The sequence below is a fragment of the Setaria italica genome, chromosome I, assembly GCF_000263155.2.
Source record: "Setaria italica strain Yugu1 chromosome I, Setaria_italica_v2.0, whole genome shotgun sequence".
NCBI classification, from domain to species: domain Eukaryota; kingdom Viridiplantae; phylum Streptophyta; class Magnoliopsida; order Poales; family Poaceae; genus Setaria; species Setaria italica.
Window position 1 is genome coordinate 36,264,692 of NC_028450.1, and position 15,916 is coordinate 36,280,607.

General features: G+C 45.9%; 3 protein-coding genes across 4 annotated transcripts; 1 reads left to right on the forward strand and 2 right to left on the reverse strand.

The window, feature by feature from the left end:
- Positions 1-719: 719 nt before the first annotated feature.
- Positions 720-5,303, reverse strand: LOC101777901 (3-hydroxy-3-methylglutaryl-coenzyme A reductase 1). Its single transcript, XM_004953617.3, has 4 exons — positions 4,452-5,303; positions 2,417-2,598; positions 1,422-1,768; positions 720-1,288 (listed from the first exon to the last, which is right to left on the reverse strand). Exons 1-4 carry the CDS (start codon positions 5,300-5,302, stop codon positions 1,046-1,048), a joined length of 1,623 nt encoding a protein of 540 aa, XP_004953674.1. The 5' UTR covers position 5,303; the 3' UTR covers positions 720-1,045.
- Positions 5,304-7,073: 1,770 nt separating this feature from the next.
- LOC101778297 (RNA-binding protein 24) lies at positions 7,074-11,630 on the forward strand. 2 transcript variants are annotated; one of them, XM_004953619.3, is made up of 8 exons: positions 7,074-7,612; positions 7,722-7,845; positions 8,321-8,447; positions 8,682-8,718; positions 8,821-9,061; positions 9,837-9,954; positions 10,049-10,143; positions 10,877-11,560. In XM_004953619.3, the coding sequence occupies exons 1-6, from the start codon at positions 7,352-7,354 to the stop codon at positions 9,923-9,925; spliced, it is 879 nt and encodes a 292-aa protein (XP_004953676.1). In that variant the 5' UTR covers positions 7,074-7,351; the 3' UTR covers positions 9,926-9,954; positions 10,049-10,143; positions 10,877-11,560. The 2 variants fall into 2 exon arrangements, with proteins under 2 accessions (XP_004953676.1, XP_004953675.1); XM_004953618.3 differs by having other exon boundaries at positions 7,078-7,612; positions 9,834-9,954; positions 10,877-11,630.
- On the reverse strand, positions 11,557-14,397 carry LOC101778980 (diacylglycerol O-acyltransferase 2D). Its single transcript, XM_004953620.4, has 9 exons — positions 13,905-14,397; positions 13,741-13,815; positions 13,553-13,638; positions 13,288-13,394; positions 13,019-13,174; positions 12,803-12,889; positions 12,491-12,588; positions 12,272-12,359; positions 11,557-12,139 (listed from the first exon to the last, which is right to left on the reverse strand). The coding sequence occupies exons 1-9, from the start codon at positions 14,111-14,113 to the stop codon at positions 12,038-12,040; spliced, it is 1,008 nt and encodes a 335-aa protein (XP_004953677.1). The 5' UTR covers positions 14,114-14,397; the 3' UTR covers positions 11,557-12,037.
- Between the last annotated feature and the right edge of the window lie 1,519 nt (positions 14,398-15,916).

Sequence of the window (15,916 nt, forward strand, 5' to 3'; positions counted from 1 at the left end):
CAGTTTGGTGTGGAACAAAAGAAATTGTGAACGGTGGGGGCTAGCTTTGTTGGGCTGCACTTTGCCAATTAGAGCGCTGCGAGCTCCTTTTGGTGTCATGCAAGGAAAAAGGCCCGATTGAGTCCACATGGGCCGTTATGCGATTCGAGCTTTGGAAGGGTGTGGTGATGAGCATAGTTGCTTCTGGAGGAACGGCATGGAAATTCTTGCTTGCAGATGGATCTGATTGAGCCTGACTGGCTCGATTTATTCCACCTTTCGGCGTCTCTTGAAGTTACGTGCACTCCTGGTCGCTTTATCTTTGTTTTTTCTTTTCTAAAGGAAAGGAAAAGAAGCAGAAGAATCGCTCAACTTGCTCTTTGTGCTGCTTGAGAAGGAACATGGGCACTGAGAAGTGGGGGAGTATATTTGTTGACGACGACAGCAAGTATCGGAATATATGTTCGGCTTGAATTCTGTGAGCTGAATGAATTGGACCATGTTTAATTTCCCCTATTGAAATCCGTTTCTCGCAAGTGGCAACAGGAGGCACTTCTGATTTGAACCTTTAACTCCATTAGCGCCCCACTAACATCAACATGTAAAACAACAGGTAGAACAACCATTTCAGGAAACCAGCGTCTGGAAGCTTGAGAATCGGGGGTGTAAGCAAAAAGGCAGATATCGAGCAGAGAATGCACAACACAACAATTCTCACGCTGTAAACATAACAGGCAAATTACTATACTGCACAAAAAGGAACAGAGAATTAATCTGATCTTCCGCTATCCAAAGAAAAGAGAAAAAGGAGCTAAATGTTTGAACGATTACAAACAAAAGTTACAGTCAGAAGCTGCATAATCTGTCAGGTGCTTTCTTCAACATAATGTTAACAGAACAGTCGGAACAGGTTTCGCTTGCTGTTAGGACCTGCTCGCTTATCAGCCCTCTGTACAATCGATCTCAACTTATCTGATTTGCTTTTCGACGATCTCACATGGGCGATTGCTGTCTAAACATGTCACTTGGAGCATTGGAAGATCCAATAGAGCTGCTTTATATATGCTCAAGAAGCAGCACTCGCAACACCTTTGCTTGATCGGTTGTACTTCATGTGGCTCTTGACAAGCTGGCCAGCAGAAAGGGCCGCCAGAAGAGAGAGCTCGCCCGCGAGAACGCTGCCCGCGACAATGGTAGCCAGAACCTTAGCATTTGCCCCGGGTGAGTCACGATTCGGACCCCTCACACCAAGCAGGTTCAGACAAGCGGCCTGTGAGGCAAGACAAGTGCCACCCCCAATAGTACCTACCTGAGAAAAGTGTGAACCCTATTAACATGGAATGATTATCAAGACAAACAATGATTTCGTAATCCTAATGAAACTTTATACTAATGTAGATTGTGCTATAACCTAACACACAGCACATACTAAATCATAGTACCTCAATGGAAGGCATGGTCACAGAGATGTGAAGATCATCTCCATCATTCACCGCCTCCAACATGGTAATGCATTGTGAGCTTTCAACATTTTGTGCAGGATCCTGTCCTGTAGCAATGAATAGGGCAGTTACGATATTGCTTGCATGGGCATTGAAACCTCCCAGAGCTCCTGCTAAAGCTGATCCAGCAAGATTTTTGATAATGTTAAGCTCGATAAGTTTTTGCACAGTGGTCTTAAGAACATTCTGCACAACCCCTCCTTTGATTGTAGCCTCACAAACAACAGATTTTCCACGACCTTCTATCCAGTTGACAGCTGTGGGCTTTTTGTCTGAACAATAGTTACCTGGTATTTTTTTTTAAAAAAAAATCGTCAGTGTGCGTACCATGACAGGGGAAAAAATGCTGATGAGCTCAAGATGATTACAACTTGTTTGTTCCATGTCAGATGAAAACTAGTAAACTCACTACTGTTTTACTATAAGCAAAGAAGTTTGTCATTTACAATTGAGCTTTAGAGAGTGGATAGGAAAATATAGATAGCACGATGAAGATTTTGTATTCAGAGCAATGTGGTACAGAAACATACTCTCCTTAAGTTACAGCTGCATGAATAAGAAAACGTGGTATGCTCAGCCTCAGAACAAGTTCGCTCCGAGTCGGATGCAAACTAGCACACTCACTACTGCCTCGTGAGAAGAGCAGTTTGTATTATACTCTTGAGCTCCAGAGAGCGACAGCAAAATGAAAGCTTCAAACAATCTGGTGAAATATACTTTCCGTTCTTAGGTGACACTGGCACATAACCAACCAACAAAAAAATATGTATTTTCCACTCATCGATGAAACACTTCCTTCAGCAATTCATATGTAACATTACTTAGGAGTTCAAACTGACATTGTGTTTAGTTGTCTGATAAAATGATATGCTAGCTTTACTGAAAAGAGTGCAAAATTAGCTTTTCTTTGCCATAACAGAAGGTAAGAATCGAACCAGATAAGCTGATGAGATTCATGTCGGGGAAATCATTCTGCAGGTAGCCCAAAACATTCTCAACACCTTTTGACACCATATTCATTCCCATAGCATCTCCAGTACTACAAGTGAACCTAATGTAAAGGTTCCTACCACCTAGTGCACACCGAATACCCTGAAGCCTCCCAAATCTGCTAGACCTGTGGACATCAAATAATTTGGATGTCACCTCTATCTGATAAAGATAGTATATTTTATATTAAATGTATTGGGAAGCAATGGGACACATCAATATTGGAAAGATGCAAACAACTAAACAAGAGTGCACAATTAAACAAGAAAATAATTATCCCCCTTTTCCTTTTGAATAATTGTCGAAGGGACGTGTCCCTCATACAACCATGCATATGATTCATGCAGAATTGAAAGTATGATATGAAAATAGTATGATAACATATGAAAAACTCCTAACAGTGGAAATCTCAGCAGCTAGGCTTCATAAAAAAAACAGTCTTCTAAAGGAAGTACTAAATCAGCAAATGTCATAGGAACAACCGCGCAAATGCAAACAGGTTGCCCGTCATCTTCTACGACCACAGATGATATTATAACATTACTAAGTCTCAAGTGCACAGCTTGATTGATAAAAATTGCCTGCGACCTCAAAAGGTGCAAACCTGCAATGCACCGTTTCAATATATACCTCAAGAGTGAAAAATTGTGCAGCATCCTACAACATTAATGAAAATAAGCATATAAGATGAATAAACAGCCAGTACTACCTATGCTTCAAACAAGATGAACATGCGCCCATTTAACTAACTTTGAAAAACTGAAGTAAAAAGGTCTATATAGAGAAGTGGAGGAAAAGATAATGGGTCAACAAAAAAAAAATTTAGCAATGAAATTACATATTTGGCATAAAGCAATGTGAGGAAGAACAATAAAAAGAATGAGATTCATTCTTAATTAAAGATGCAGCAATTTAAATACCAAAACACAACATTCCTGATATGCCAATCACTAAATGTTATAGAAACACCAGATTACCCATGAATGCTTATCCAAGCAACAAATATTAATGTACAATATGTACATAGGATGTCACATGGCCATAATTTTGAAGAAAAAAATCGAGAAAATAACCTCCATAGATCTCAATTTTGGAACAACACAGAACCACAACATATATAAGGAAACCTGAGTTATGGACTAATGTAAACCAAAAATAACCTAAAGCTCCTCCAGTGTACAAAACAACAGCATCAAAAGTTACTAGTGACATGAACTAGCAATTAACCAGCGCTTTCGAACAACATAATACGACAAATGTCCAAAGATAATTTATAATTTGCTGAAACCAATAGTAATTTAGGGCTAGGAAGGAACGGAACCGGTTACTAGGATCAAATGCCGTTCTAAGAAGATATGCTGACAGTTACTAGTTAGTAACGGAACCATATGACATTGAGCTCACATGCCATGAGTTCAAACAGCGTGACCGACAAACCATTGGCATTCCCTATGGTTTCGACGACCGCAACACGACAATTCAAGGTCAACACTTCAGAAAGTATAAATTTCCACCATTCGCAAATATCCTGCGATTGGGTGAACGCAACATGACAATTCAAGGACAACATTTCAGAAAGCATAAACTGGCATCATTCGCATGTAACCGATAACGAATCCCGGAAAATAAGGAACCATAATGCTGTTGATACCACAATAGTAGGAACCCGCTGTTGCCCCAGTGCATAGCTAATAAGCTGTGGACTCCATCCTATCATCAACCAAATAAGAAAAGGACACTTGCTTCTGTGGGGAATCACCTGACCTTAAAATACTAATGCGGCCATGCAAATTCTGGACATCAACATCAGAACTACTCAAACAGCACAAGAAACTTAGAGATGCACCAAAAGAAGACCTTTTTAACTATCATAGTATCACTAATCACAGGCTTCATGTATATAAATAGCCAAGCAATTTCGTATACATTTTAAGTAAGCACGAGAATCTACATATAACTAATATGGAGAAGACCGCCTACCTATTGAAGACAGAAGCTAGTGTCTCAAAATTGGCAGCTGCCTCGACGAACGACTTGAGCTCCGCTGCCCTCTTGGCGGATGGCAGCTTGACGACGGGCGCGCGAGACATGGCATCCCGGAGCAGCACGCTGACGGCGCCACCGGACGCCGCGATGGCCCTGCACCCGCGGTTGACGCTGGCAACCAGACATCCCTCGGTGGTAGCCATGGGGACGTGGTACTGGCGCCCGTCCAGGAGCAGCGGGCCGGCGACCCCTACCGGCACCTGCACGTACCCGACGGGCATCTCGCAGCATTGCCCGAGGATGGCCTGGTAGTCCATCCCGTCGAGCGGGAGCCCCTCGACGCCCCGCCCCGTGATCCGCCGGAGCGCCTCCCGCCGCAGCCTGGCCGCGCGGCGGCAGTCCCCGAGCCGAGACTCCAGGTGGTGCGACGGCAGCGCCCCGGACACCACGGCGGCGACGATCTCATCGTCCCCGCCCTCCACGCCGGCATGCATTGGCGCGGGCGTGTCGGTGGCGGCGGCGCGCTCCCGGCGTGGGGAGCCGCCCCCCTCGTCGTCGCTGGCGGGGGCCTTGGGCTGCCAGGAGGAGGGGCCGCCGAAGAGGCTGAGGAGGTACACGACGGAGGCGAGCTGGCAGAGCACGGTGGCGAACTCGCGGCCGCCGAGCGGGAAGCGGAGCGGGCGGTCCCTGTCGCTGCAGAGGCGGAGCAGGTCGCAGGAGGAGAGCACGAGCGAGATCATCGCCAGGCCGTTGGTGATCCGCAGCACCGGGACGGGCAGCGAGCCCCCCGCCGCGAGCGCCCTCCGCGCCGCCGCGATGCGGCCCACGAACCGTCGCACTTCCATCCGGGCGGTCTAGCTTATCCGGCCACCGGCGCCGCGGTGGTCGGAGGAAGAGGAGGGGGGTGGGGGGTTACGAGTGCGAGCCGGAAGGGTCGCGTGCGATCGCGCGCGCTGCTTGCTGGTGCGGGGCCGGCGCTGCGGCCTGCGGTGGGTGTGCCCGGCTCCGTTGATGTGGGGGGCGGGGTGTGGATCGGACGGACGAGGACTCGCGAGGGGGCCGCGGGGTTCTTGAACTTGGTGTGCGTGCACGGAACGCGGGGCTCAGATGTTCGGCGTGAGGGGCAACGAGCGGACAGGGGGGCGGGCACGGGGCCTGCGCCGCCGCCGCGGGGAAGCCGGCTGTTTCCTTTCTTTCCTCGCAAGCAGAGGGCGGGGGAGGTTTGGTCAGACTTGTCGTTTGGGTCTCGCCTTCATGGCCATGGGGCTACACGAGGCGTCGCGCGCGGGTGCAGCGGGTGCGGCGACCAGCGTACATGACACCTGTTGCTGTTGGGGTGGGGCCCGGCCGTCTGGTACGCGTGACGCAAGACGCATGACTGTTCTCATCGTTGTTGGGTTACCATTGCTGGTCTCCAGCCTTTATTTTTGGTAGTTTCATATGGTTGGTACTTGGTAGTTCACTCGTTAGAAACAAGCAATCGAGTTTCATCTGTTATTAAAAAGCGGAAAATAACTGACTCGATTTCCCTTTGCATATTGATATTCTATGGTAATACACTCTCTCTCAGTTTCAGGTTGGTTTTAGAATTCGAGTTGATTAGAGTTCTTTAATTTAACTAATCGAAGTATGAAAGTTATATAAATTGACAGTACATGGTTGATCGATGTTGCTAGATTATTGATTTTTCTCTCTAATACATAACTTCCTCTATTCAAAATGATATTTTTTCTTAAAAAATTACAAGTCAAAATGTTATATTGGAGACACCATACCGCTATCCGAATCACGTGTTCTTATTTTTACATCGAAAGGTGATTCATGGTAAAGAGTTGCAATGGCATACGGCTAATCCCAAGAGAAGATATTATGTTGTTGATTCCAAGAGAGTATCGTGCTGGTAAGATAGCGATAAAATCATCATTAGACTTGATCAATGCATTATTTTATCTTGTTATTTCATAGGATCCTATGACGTTAAACTTATGATCCATCATAAATTGGAAACTACTATAACTAATTGCTCATTTCTCTCTGTTCTTTAATTCTTCACATCATAAGAAAATCTTAGATGACATGCAACTAATTAAGAACGGAACTCTCAGTGGGAGTGGCCTAGATGAAACACATATATTTAAGGATAATAGTGAGCGTGCTTAGCAAGAATAATTATCTGGTAGAAGTCTGATTCCAGCTAACAATGATTTTTCAGAACCATTCTAGTGTCACCTAGACATGTGTTGCGTTTGGACCTTCCAAAAAAAACTTGCCTTATGGGGCGAGGTAACCTAACCTAGTCGTTCGGTCTCACTAGTACGAACTATGAACGAGCAATCAACATGTAATTCTCCTCCGGTCTTAGTAGAATCAAATTACATAAAAAGCAAGTGCGGATTAGGTCAAATGAGCTAATTTGCCTAGCCAAGCTAAACATAATTGAAGTAACTGTAGCTCCATCACAATTGATTGAAATAGAGCACTGAACAGGACATGCGCACTTCTTGCGTGCCCACTGTGATTCAAATTCAGCCCTTTTGAATGCTTTTGCTACAACCGCGCGATGCGTTTGAAAGATCATGTCGTCGTTCCGCAGAAAATAATGCCGCCCGCCCGGTCCCGGCAGCCAAAAATGAGCTGGGTTCCCGTAGCATAGCAGACCAGCGCGCCAGCGGAACGCGAAAACCCCGGGCCCCAATCGCAATCCCCTTTCCCCTCGCCGCCGCCGCCGCCGCCTCGTCGTCCACCTTTTCCCACACCTCCCACCCGCCGATTCACCCCGCTCGCGCCTTCCCCCCGCACCCCCAATCCCCTCGCGCCGCAGGGAGGAGGAGGCGGGGGTCGCGGCGGAGAAGATTCCCTCCGATTCCTCCGCTCCCAAGCCTTCCGATCCGCTCATGATGGCTCTGCAGCAGCAGCAGCAGCACGCGGGGTCGGCGTCCGGGTCGGCGTCGGCGTCGAGCTCCAGCTCGGGGCTGCACCCGCTCGCCTCGCCCTCGTCCTTCGCGGACACCACCCACACCAAGGTCTTCGTCGGCGGGCTCGCCTGGGAGACCAACAGCGACAGGCTCCGCCGCTTTTACGAGCGCTTCGGGGACATCCTCGAGGCCGTCGTCATCACCGACCGCCACTCTGGCCGCTCCAAGGGATACGGATTCGTCGGTGCCTCGATCTCACTCCTTTACGCTGTTAATTTTTGCTTCTGGGTGTTGGTTTTTGCTGGTACCGTGAGGAGTTGTGTTGATTTTTTCTCCTCCTGCTCCGCAGGTGACATTCCGTGAACCCGATTCGGCGAGGAAGGCCTGCGAGGACCCGACGCCGGTGATCGACGGCAGGCGCGCTAATTGTAACCTGGCGTCGCTTGGTCGAGCCCAGCATCCCGTGCCCCTTGGTATTCTTCTACTCACTGCTGCTTTGCATTTTGCTTGTTTTTTTGCAAGCACATTTCGTAATTACCATGTCAAAAGTATTCAAAGCTGGCAAGTTGAATACACTGGATTACTGGTGTAGAAGTGCTGTTACTTTTTTTAAATGAACTGAGTTGATTCACTGCAATTGTCCATTTTAAGCAAGACAATTATGGAAGGGAAAGAGCTAAGCCTTCTCACCTTGCTTACTGCCATCACATTATATATCAAGCAGAAAGTAGTACTTGTTAGCAGAAGTGCCTACACCTGTTGACTGGTGTTCATGTATTTAGCTACTTCTTACAATATGCTTATTCTCAGGGGCATGTCATGAGTACAATTATTTCCTTGTAGTTGCACATTAACCAATTAACAGAGTCACTCATTCACTCTTCTTGAGGTGACCATGTTTATATGTATTTCAACTTTGGTAATGACAGTATGCAATATTTTTTATAGGGCGGCCGAGATCAGCTGGGTCCTATTTTGGTGTCTCAGTTCCAAGGGGCTTTTATTTAGGGGGTTATGGCCAGCACCGACCACTTCCACTTGGGTACTACCAAGGTTTCCCAGTTCCCCAGTACAGGTAAGATACTCATTAAGCTTTCTAATGTAGCATTCATTGTAACAAAATGCTAAAATGGCCTGCACTTCCTTTTGGATTGTATGCATGATATACAGTGTATCTACTTAGCTTGTGCGCATGGTATCTCCCCTTTGAAATGATAAAATAATCTCATCCATCTATGTTCATGGAACACAATGACTGTTTGAAAGCCAATAGAAGTGCATTCAGTTTTTTGTTTTCTTCCTTTTGCAGTTACACTTCATATGGGACCGAATACATCTATCCACAGGTTGAAGTGTGAAAAGTTACCAGTTTTTAACGCTCTTGCGGAGCATAAGAGTTTCACAGACCATTGCCTATTCTCACACATGTTCTCTTATTCTTTGTATAGGGTACATTAAACCCATACACCGGTCAGCAATATATTCCGATTTATGGAGTCTCAGCTGCAGCAAATGCAACCAACCAACCATTTAGCCAGTTGAGCCCGTCCATTTCTGGTGGGGGCAATGGCTATTTGTCGGTTCATGGTTACAACATGCCTGGCAATCAATATGTGCAGCTCACTGGATCGAACTTCAGCAATGCATCACCAACAGCTCGGCCTTCCATTCAGACTCCCTTTTTAGTAGGTAATGTGCTCTCCTTCATTCCGTGCTGCAGTATCATAGGCTTTGTGTCTTATAAAATATGATATGCTTGGGCACCTCTTAAAAAGCTTATGTTACCTGTGTGCATCCTTGATAGTGTTAAGTTTGTACGCAACATCACATGCTCATGCTAGCCATCATATTTCTTGTTACCTTGAGTACATATTTGGACCAAGAAGATAGCTGACCTGTCTACATTCTGTCATTTTATGGTCGTAAACTTTTTTAGAAACATTTATTTTGTAATTGTTCTACAAATTCTTTCTTTGACTGAATTAATTACATGACAAATAAGGCTGAATTCTTTTCTGAACAGTTTTCTTAACATGCTTCTTTGCTTTCAATCTTTCTGGACCTTGTAGTTACTTGATAAATGATATTGTTAAATTTTTACTTAACAGTTTTCAAGCTAAATTCATAAGGTCCAAAAAGGTCAAAAGCATAGGAACATGCTTGACATAGGAAGATCATTGTTTTGCATCCCTAGGTGTAGAATTGGTTCTTTACCAATGACATCAGGTTTTTTTAAACCACCCCTTGGACTTAAGTTCACCTGTACCTGTAGTGTAGTGCTTGTTTATTTAATTGGAATGAGACAATGATTCTGTAGAGATATAATTCAGCAAGCAAGATATCCATTTCTCTTATACTGGAATCATCATGCTAAAACAAACAAAATTGTATATGTTTCTTAATGTTTTCTGGTTTTCCATTCTCCGTTTGTGAATAATCCTGCATTAATTGGCTTTTGCAGCAGCACCTATTCCTGCACACCCACAACTAATGATTCCAGCCCACTCACCTCAGTTTACACAAGCTAGTGGTTCTGACCAAAGAGCAAGCTGAACTGTGCACCCAAGCATTTGTACCTTGAGGTTTGCTTTGTTTGCACTGTTACCATCTTCTTTGGCTTTTGACAATGAGGCAACAGACGCAACAACTGGGATTATTTTTTATTGTTCCTGGCAGGTACCCTTAGATTGCAGCAGGACTAAAAAGAGCAGTGTTGCTGTATTCGCAGCATATGCTCTTACCTGGCAAGAACTCATCCTTGCATTCATAAGGTACCAACCTTGTTATCTGTTTTCTTATCCTTAACTGCATATAGTATCAAAATGGGCCATGCGGTTCCCTGTTAGTTGTAATTTACCAGAGGTGTCATACATAGACGTTATTTTGCATGTTTTCCCTTGTATGCTCATTGCTGTACTCTGTAATCCGGTAAAATGCCAAGCTAAGTCTTCCTTAGGATATGTTTGTTTTGTTTTCAATGAAAAGTTGGATGGGATTCCCCCAAAAGAAAAGAAAACAGAAAAAAGTTTATTAGCAAGAAATCAAGATGTGGGCTGCTTATCCAAATCAATTTGATAGAAAATCCATTCTTTGTATCCGTGTTTTTTTAAGATGAGGTTACATCCCATTTCCATTATCATGATTATGGAAATAAGGAAAGTCTTTAACTCGGAGTTAGATGATGGAAAGGAACTAGAGTTCGAGAATGCTACCCATCTCTCCTAGCTCCTGTAGATATAGTCCATTGCTTATGTATAATTTATTTACTGAGAACTATCTTAATTACTCCATGGATAGTGTGGAGCTAATTGAAGCTTAACAAACCGGTTTCTTTATGAAAAATCTGTTGCTACAATAATGGAATTTTTTTCATCTGGACTACCGATCTTTTACCAAGATTTGTGCCCTTTTTTATTTTTGTCAATTGTCATTCTATTTCCAGACTTCCCTTTCCTGCATTTGACTAGTACTGATGGGTCGTGTTTGTGATGAAATATCATGCAGGTTGTCGTTATCATGGTCAACAGATGTACCTGGAAATCATGAGGTTGTCCCTGTGGATGGGGCAAATGGTCCAAGAGCAACGGTTGCTCTTGCAGTTTCGCTCGGTTTAAATCCTATGTCCCAATGTGTCTGATCGTGATGGAGCATGAAGCAACAGATGCAGCCTTGTTGATCCTGTATCTGACGTTTCATGAAGACATAGAGAATGCTGGAATGGAGTCCAGCATCTGTAAGATGGATTAATCCATTGGGGATTAGCCATCTTGGCCTTCAGATGATTGTTCATCTGAAATAATCATCAGGTTTGTGTGTGGTCTTATCATGTCCCAAGTCACCGTGCCCTTGCCCAAGAAGTGTATCTAGTCCCGCACCAGTCTGCAGCCATCATCGTGTTGTCTGCATTCACCAGACTTTGGAGCTAACTCTGGAGGACCTAGTTGTGGTGCTTTCCTGAGGCCTCTCTCCGCTCCGCTTGTTTACCCAACTTGTAGTCAGTGATGCTCGTTCGTCTGTACCGAATTTCTAGTGTTGCATGTCCCAAAAGGTCAGGAGGTGTGGTTTAGTTATGTAGTGCTCTGTGCTTGGTGGTTCGAGTACAGAGCTCCCCTTCTCGTACTTCCAAAATAAAGCCATCGGATGATAGTCCCATGATGTTGGCGCAATTGATGTGTGCTAAAGTGTTAATGTGTACTCTCTTATTCCTTTTGATTAAGCAATAGTAAACTGCTAATATCAATGCAGCAGGGTTCGTGTACTGAAGCCTTTCGTGTACAAAGCGTTATTCAGGTCTGTTGTGCTGCTCCAATCTGAAGCGGCATGCCATACGAAAGCTTTAAGTTTCTCGTACAGGCTCCAAGGTCAATGAACCTAAATCTGCTATAGGTTTTTTCTGTTAGTAAACAAATGCAAACCAATGCATATATTTGCATCGGAGCCTCGAGGGCACCAAAAGATGTTAGGAGCACATCACACGGACATCCAGCCAAGCTGCTGCTACTAACTTGTAGTACATTTGATGCTACTGGATTCTGATTGAGAGATCTTCTTCAGTTGAAACATTACACAGCTCCAATGGTACGAGCAATTGAATTGATGGGCCTGCATAGCGATTTTATCCCTTCAACCCAGCTTGTAAGAACTTTTGGTTGGAACAGCATGTCATCATAGAACTCTTAACTGAAGGTCGGGGTATCCAGTTCTGGCCTTGTATTTCTCGAATAGCTCTTGCATTGCAGCGACAAATTGCTTGTGGACTTCATTGATCTGTCAAAACCAGAGCAAAATGCACTTTAGAATACCTTCACTATTTTTTCTCAGTAAGTTCTCCACGTCTAAATTATGTATAGCATTTCCTGAAAAGTTTTCCTAGGTAAGTTGCTCAAAAGATTCCTTTACCTCATCGGTGGTAGGCTGAGGGTTCTTTACAACTTCAATTGGCCTTCCAACAACCACATGCATTGGTGTAGCAAAAGGTATGGGAGTTCTGCATTATATTACACAGTACTCTTAAAACTCTTGAATACCAGTGCAACGATTAAACAGAAAATCTATTACAGCTACATGAATCAAATATGCAGGAGGAAACACAAAGAGAGATATAATGCAGTGAATTACCCCAATTTTCCCCAGAAGATAATTGGAGAAAATTTGATTGCTCTAGCAATCTTGACAATTAATTTGCCACTTGGTCTCCACCATTTGTATACGTAACTCTGGCCCAAGAACAGGAAATAGAATCATGAGCAAAAATTGAATTTCTGAATTACTGAAAGGAGCAATGAATATCGAAATGGACATTTTAAGGTTAGCCTCTTAAGTTTTTAAGAATTCATTTTTCATTAGCTGCTTGCTTTGGCTTTGGAGACTGAATTTCAGAGTAAATATATTGCAATACTGCATATCACAAGTTTAAGGAAATGCTGTTACCTGTCCGAAAGCAAAAACAGGGACTACAGGGCAACCCATCTCAATAGCTATCTTAACAAAACCTTTTCTTGATTTAAGAAAAGCAACCTGCCAATTGCAAGGATAATTTGTTATTCAGTTAATAAGATATGTTTTCATTTGGCACTAAGTAGTGAAACCAGAATAAAAGATAGAATGCAAATACTAATAAAAATACAATAGGAATGGAAAGTAAACCTCTGAATCATGATCCATATGAAGTATTTCCTGCACACCTCCGGGCACTATGATACAGCTATAACCAGCTCCAAGGCAGGAGTAGAAACTCTTCCTTGATGCAGGAGCCAACCCCAACCACGTCCATATTTGCCTAAGGAACGGGGTATAGAACACCTAAACTAACCAAACTACCAGGTGAGAACAGAGGTACTACTTGATCATAAGTAATCGAATTCAGAAAGACACTGAAAATGACTTCTTGCAAGCTAACATTGGTGGAATCTCACCGCACTGCTTGCAAGAATCTTCATCTTCGGTAGCGGCATGAATCCAACAAGGTCCCCGAGGATCCCGACAGCGATGGGCAAAACAGAATGAGGCTCATAGCCGAACACTGAAAACACACAACAGCGATTCACCAATCCATTGGCTGTGCTAGAGACACCCAACTTTTCGCTTTTCTTTCTTATAAGGCTTTAGGAATATACTGAAAGGCCGGTACGAGGATTCGACCATCCGGAAACGGAAAGAAAATTGTCAACATGAGCTCACCGTAAGCTCTGCTGGGATCGAAGGCGTCGTAGTCCTCCAAATGCAAAGTGACGGGAAAATACCCAATCACGTACCTGCTTATGAACCTGCAGATGCGGCGCGCGTCACCCGAATGTGAGATTCAGCAATCCAGGGGGAATAGAATATACTACAGGAAGCGAATTAGTCAACTAGAGGCGGGGGAGAACCTGGCGATCTTGCGGCCCAATCTGCTCTTATCATTGACGGGCACGAACATGAAGAAGAGCTGCGTGGCCAGCACCCTGCAGCACCACAAGCGCAACAAGGATGAAGAGCTAGCGTCGATTGACGTGGGCACACGGTCGAAGGAGGGAGAGGAGGGGCGGCTTACAGGGCGGCGACGCGGCGCGGGAAGAGGAAGAGCGAGGCGAGGACGAGGAAGACGTTGAAGTGGATGGCCCCGAGCCAGAGTGCGAGCGCCACCGTGGTCCGCAGCGGCGCGTACGCCGTGCCCCGGAACACCGCGGTCCCGTCCCCTGCCCGCTCCCCCTTGGCCGCCGCGCCGTTGGGCAGGCCATTGGTGGTGGTGCCCGCCCCCATCGATCGGGCCGCCCGCCGGCGGGAGCCCCGAGGCGTCGAGCTCGAGTGGGCAGCGAGACGGAGAAGAGGGGGTGCTGTGCTGCTGGTGGTGGCGTAGAGAGGGTTCTAGCGTGGTCCGCCTCCCTCCCTCGCTCGCGCCCGACTGCGTTGTGGTTGGTTCCGACGTGTTTCCCCGGGATTTCTTTTCCTCCCTCTCCGCGGTGGCTCCTCCTGCGGTCCTGCCAGCGCAGCGGTCTCGCAGTCTCTCGCTGCCTGCGGTTGGTGTGGTGAGCGGCCGATCTGATCTGAGACCGTTAGCTGACGAGCCGAACAGGTCCGGCCCCCGCGCACGGGGATCACGGGGAAAGTCGTGGATCCTCGCGCGTGGCCGTCGCGTCTCGGTGTTTCCGGCATGGGCGAAACTTGTCTCTGTCGATCCGATGCTCGATGCCATCGCGAGAGCGCGACGGATTTTTGCATTTCAGCGAGGTTGGTATCGTCGTCGCCAGAACAACATGACAACGAATGGAATGAATGAAGCATGTGAGCGGGACGCATCGCAGATTTGCCGGGGAAAGTCTTCGGGAGCGTTTGGATATCAGGGCTAAACTTTAGCCCTGTCATATCGGATATTCGGATACTAATTAGGAGAACTAAACATAAACTAATTACAAAACTAATTGCAGAACTCCTAGGCTAAATCGCGAGACGAATGGTTAATGTAGCACCATATTGTCAAATCATGGACTAATTATGTTTAATAGATTCGTCTCGCGATTTAGCCTAGAGGTTGTGTAATTAATTTTGTAATTAGTCTAGATTTAATACTCCTAATTAGTGTCCAAACATTCGATGTGACTGGGACTAAATTTTAACCCCCTCCTCACAAACACCTCCGGTTGGGATGGCAGCAAGCACCCGATCTCACAGTGGAGAATGATGGAGCTCCAGTCGCGTCGGAGCTGTCGGTCGTCACGCGGGCCACGAGCGAGCGACCGAACGCTCACTCACGCAGCACAAGCGCGGACACTCTCACAACTGCGGCAGCACGAGCAGGCTGAGAAGTGAGAACTAGCGACCGCGATGGCAAGGCGTAGAAATTTTGCGTGCCGGACCGGGAGCCCGGGACTGGATTGTATGCTAGTCGCAGCTAGTGATAAAAACCGTGGTGAAGTGAAGAACCAGCGCGAGCGACAAACGACGTTATTCTGTGACAACTACAATTTCCACAGGTTGAGATGTTCAAAGAGGAGACCAATAAGAGAGTTGGCAAGAGATGTTGAACATCCATTGCTGTCATCCTTATCGGCAGCGCTACACGACTCTATCACTTGGATCCCCAGAAAACGATCGCTCGCCAAATTCAATTGTGGTTTCGTGAACAGTGACGTGATGCATGACAACATTGTGGTTTCGTAAGGACTACTAGCTGCAAATTGCAGAGGTTCGGTTCAGAGAAATTTGTGTCAACGGAGGCAGAACCACAGAAGGATCCTTCATCACCAAAATAACACAAGGTTGGTACTGTTAAAAGGTTACCTGCTGAAATTTCATCCACAAGTTTTTCAAAATAAATCATCCAGAAAGGACGAGGAAAAAGCGAGGCCTTCACCGACAAGATTCCAGATGCCTCAAGTTAGCATAGCGGATTGCCTAGCGTCCAGATGTCCAGCACGCTTCAGAAGTTCAGATTTTCTCAGTCAGACGGGGAAAGTCATTAGAATTGACCATTCCTGTGGCCCGCTGGCTCGAATGGGCCTAATCCGTGCCCGTCCCATTCGGCCTATTTTGTCCGCCGGTCGTGACTCGTGAGCTCCTTCAGAT

Bases quoted from the DNA above. Each gene is read 5' to 3' on its own strand.
- LOC101778980 (XM_004953620.4), bottom strand. From the start codon at position 14,113: ATGGGGGCGGGCACCACCACCAATGGCCTGCCCAACGGCGCGGCGGCC. The intron at 13,395-13,552 runs GTGAGCTCATGT...GTGTGTTTTCAG, and splicing joins CGATCCCAGCAGAGCTTACG to TGTTCGGCTATGAGCCTCAT. The intron at 12,140-12,271 runs GTAAAGGAATCT...TGGTTTTGACAG, and splicing joins CTCAGCCTACCACCGATGAG to ATCAATGAAGTCCACAAGCA.
- LOC101778297 (XM_004953618.3), top strand. From the start codon at position 7,352: ATGATGGCTCTGCAGCAGCAGCAGCAGCACGCGGGGTCGGCGTCCGGG. The intron at 7,613-7,721 runs GTCGGTGCCTCG...CCTGCTCCGCAG, and splicing joins GCTCCAAGGGATACGGATTC to GTGACATTCCGTGAACCCGA. The intron at 9,062-9,833 runs GTAATGTGCTCT...TGGCTTTTGCAG, and splicing joins TCAGACTCCCTTTTTAGTAG to CAGCACCTATTCCTGCACAC.
- LOC101777901 (XM_004953617.3), bottom strand. From the start codon at position 5,302: ATGGAAGTGCGACGGTTCGTGGGCCGCATCGCGGCGGCGCGGAGGGCG. The intron at 2,599-4,451 runs GTAGGCGGTCTT...TGATGTCCACAG, and splicing joins CTAGCTTCTGTCTTCAATAG to GTCTAGCAGATTTGGGAGGC. The intron at 1,769-2,416 runs GTTCGATTCTTA...AAAAAATACCAG, and splicing joins GAATCTCATCAGCTTATCTG to GTAACTATTGTTCAGACAAA.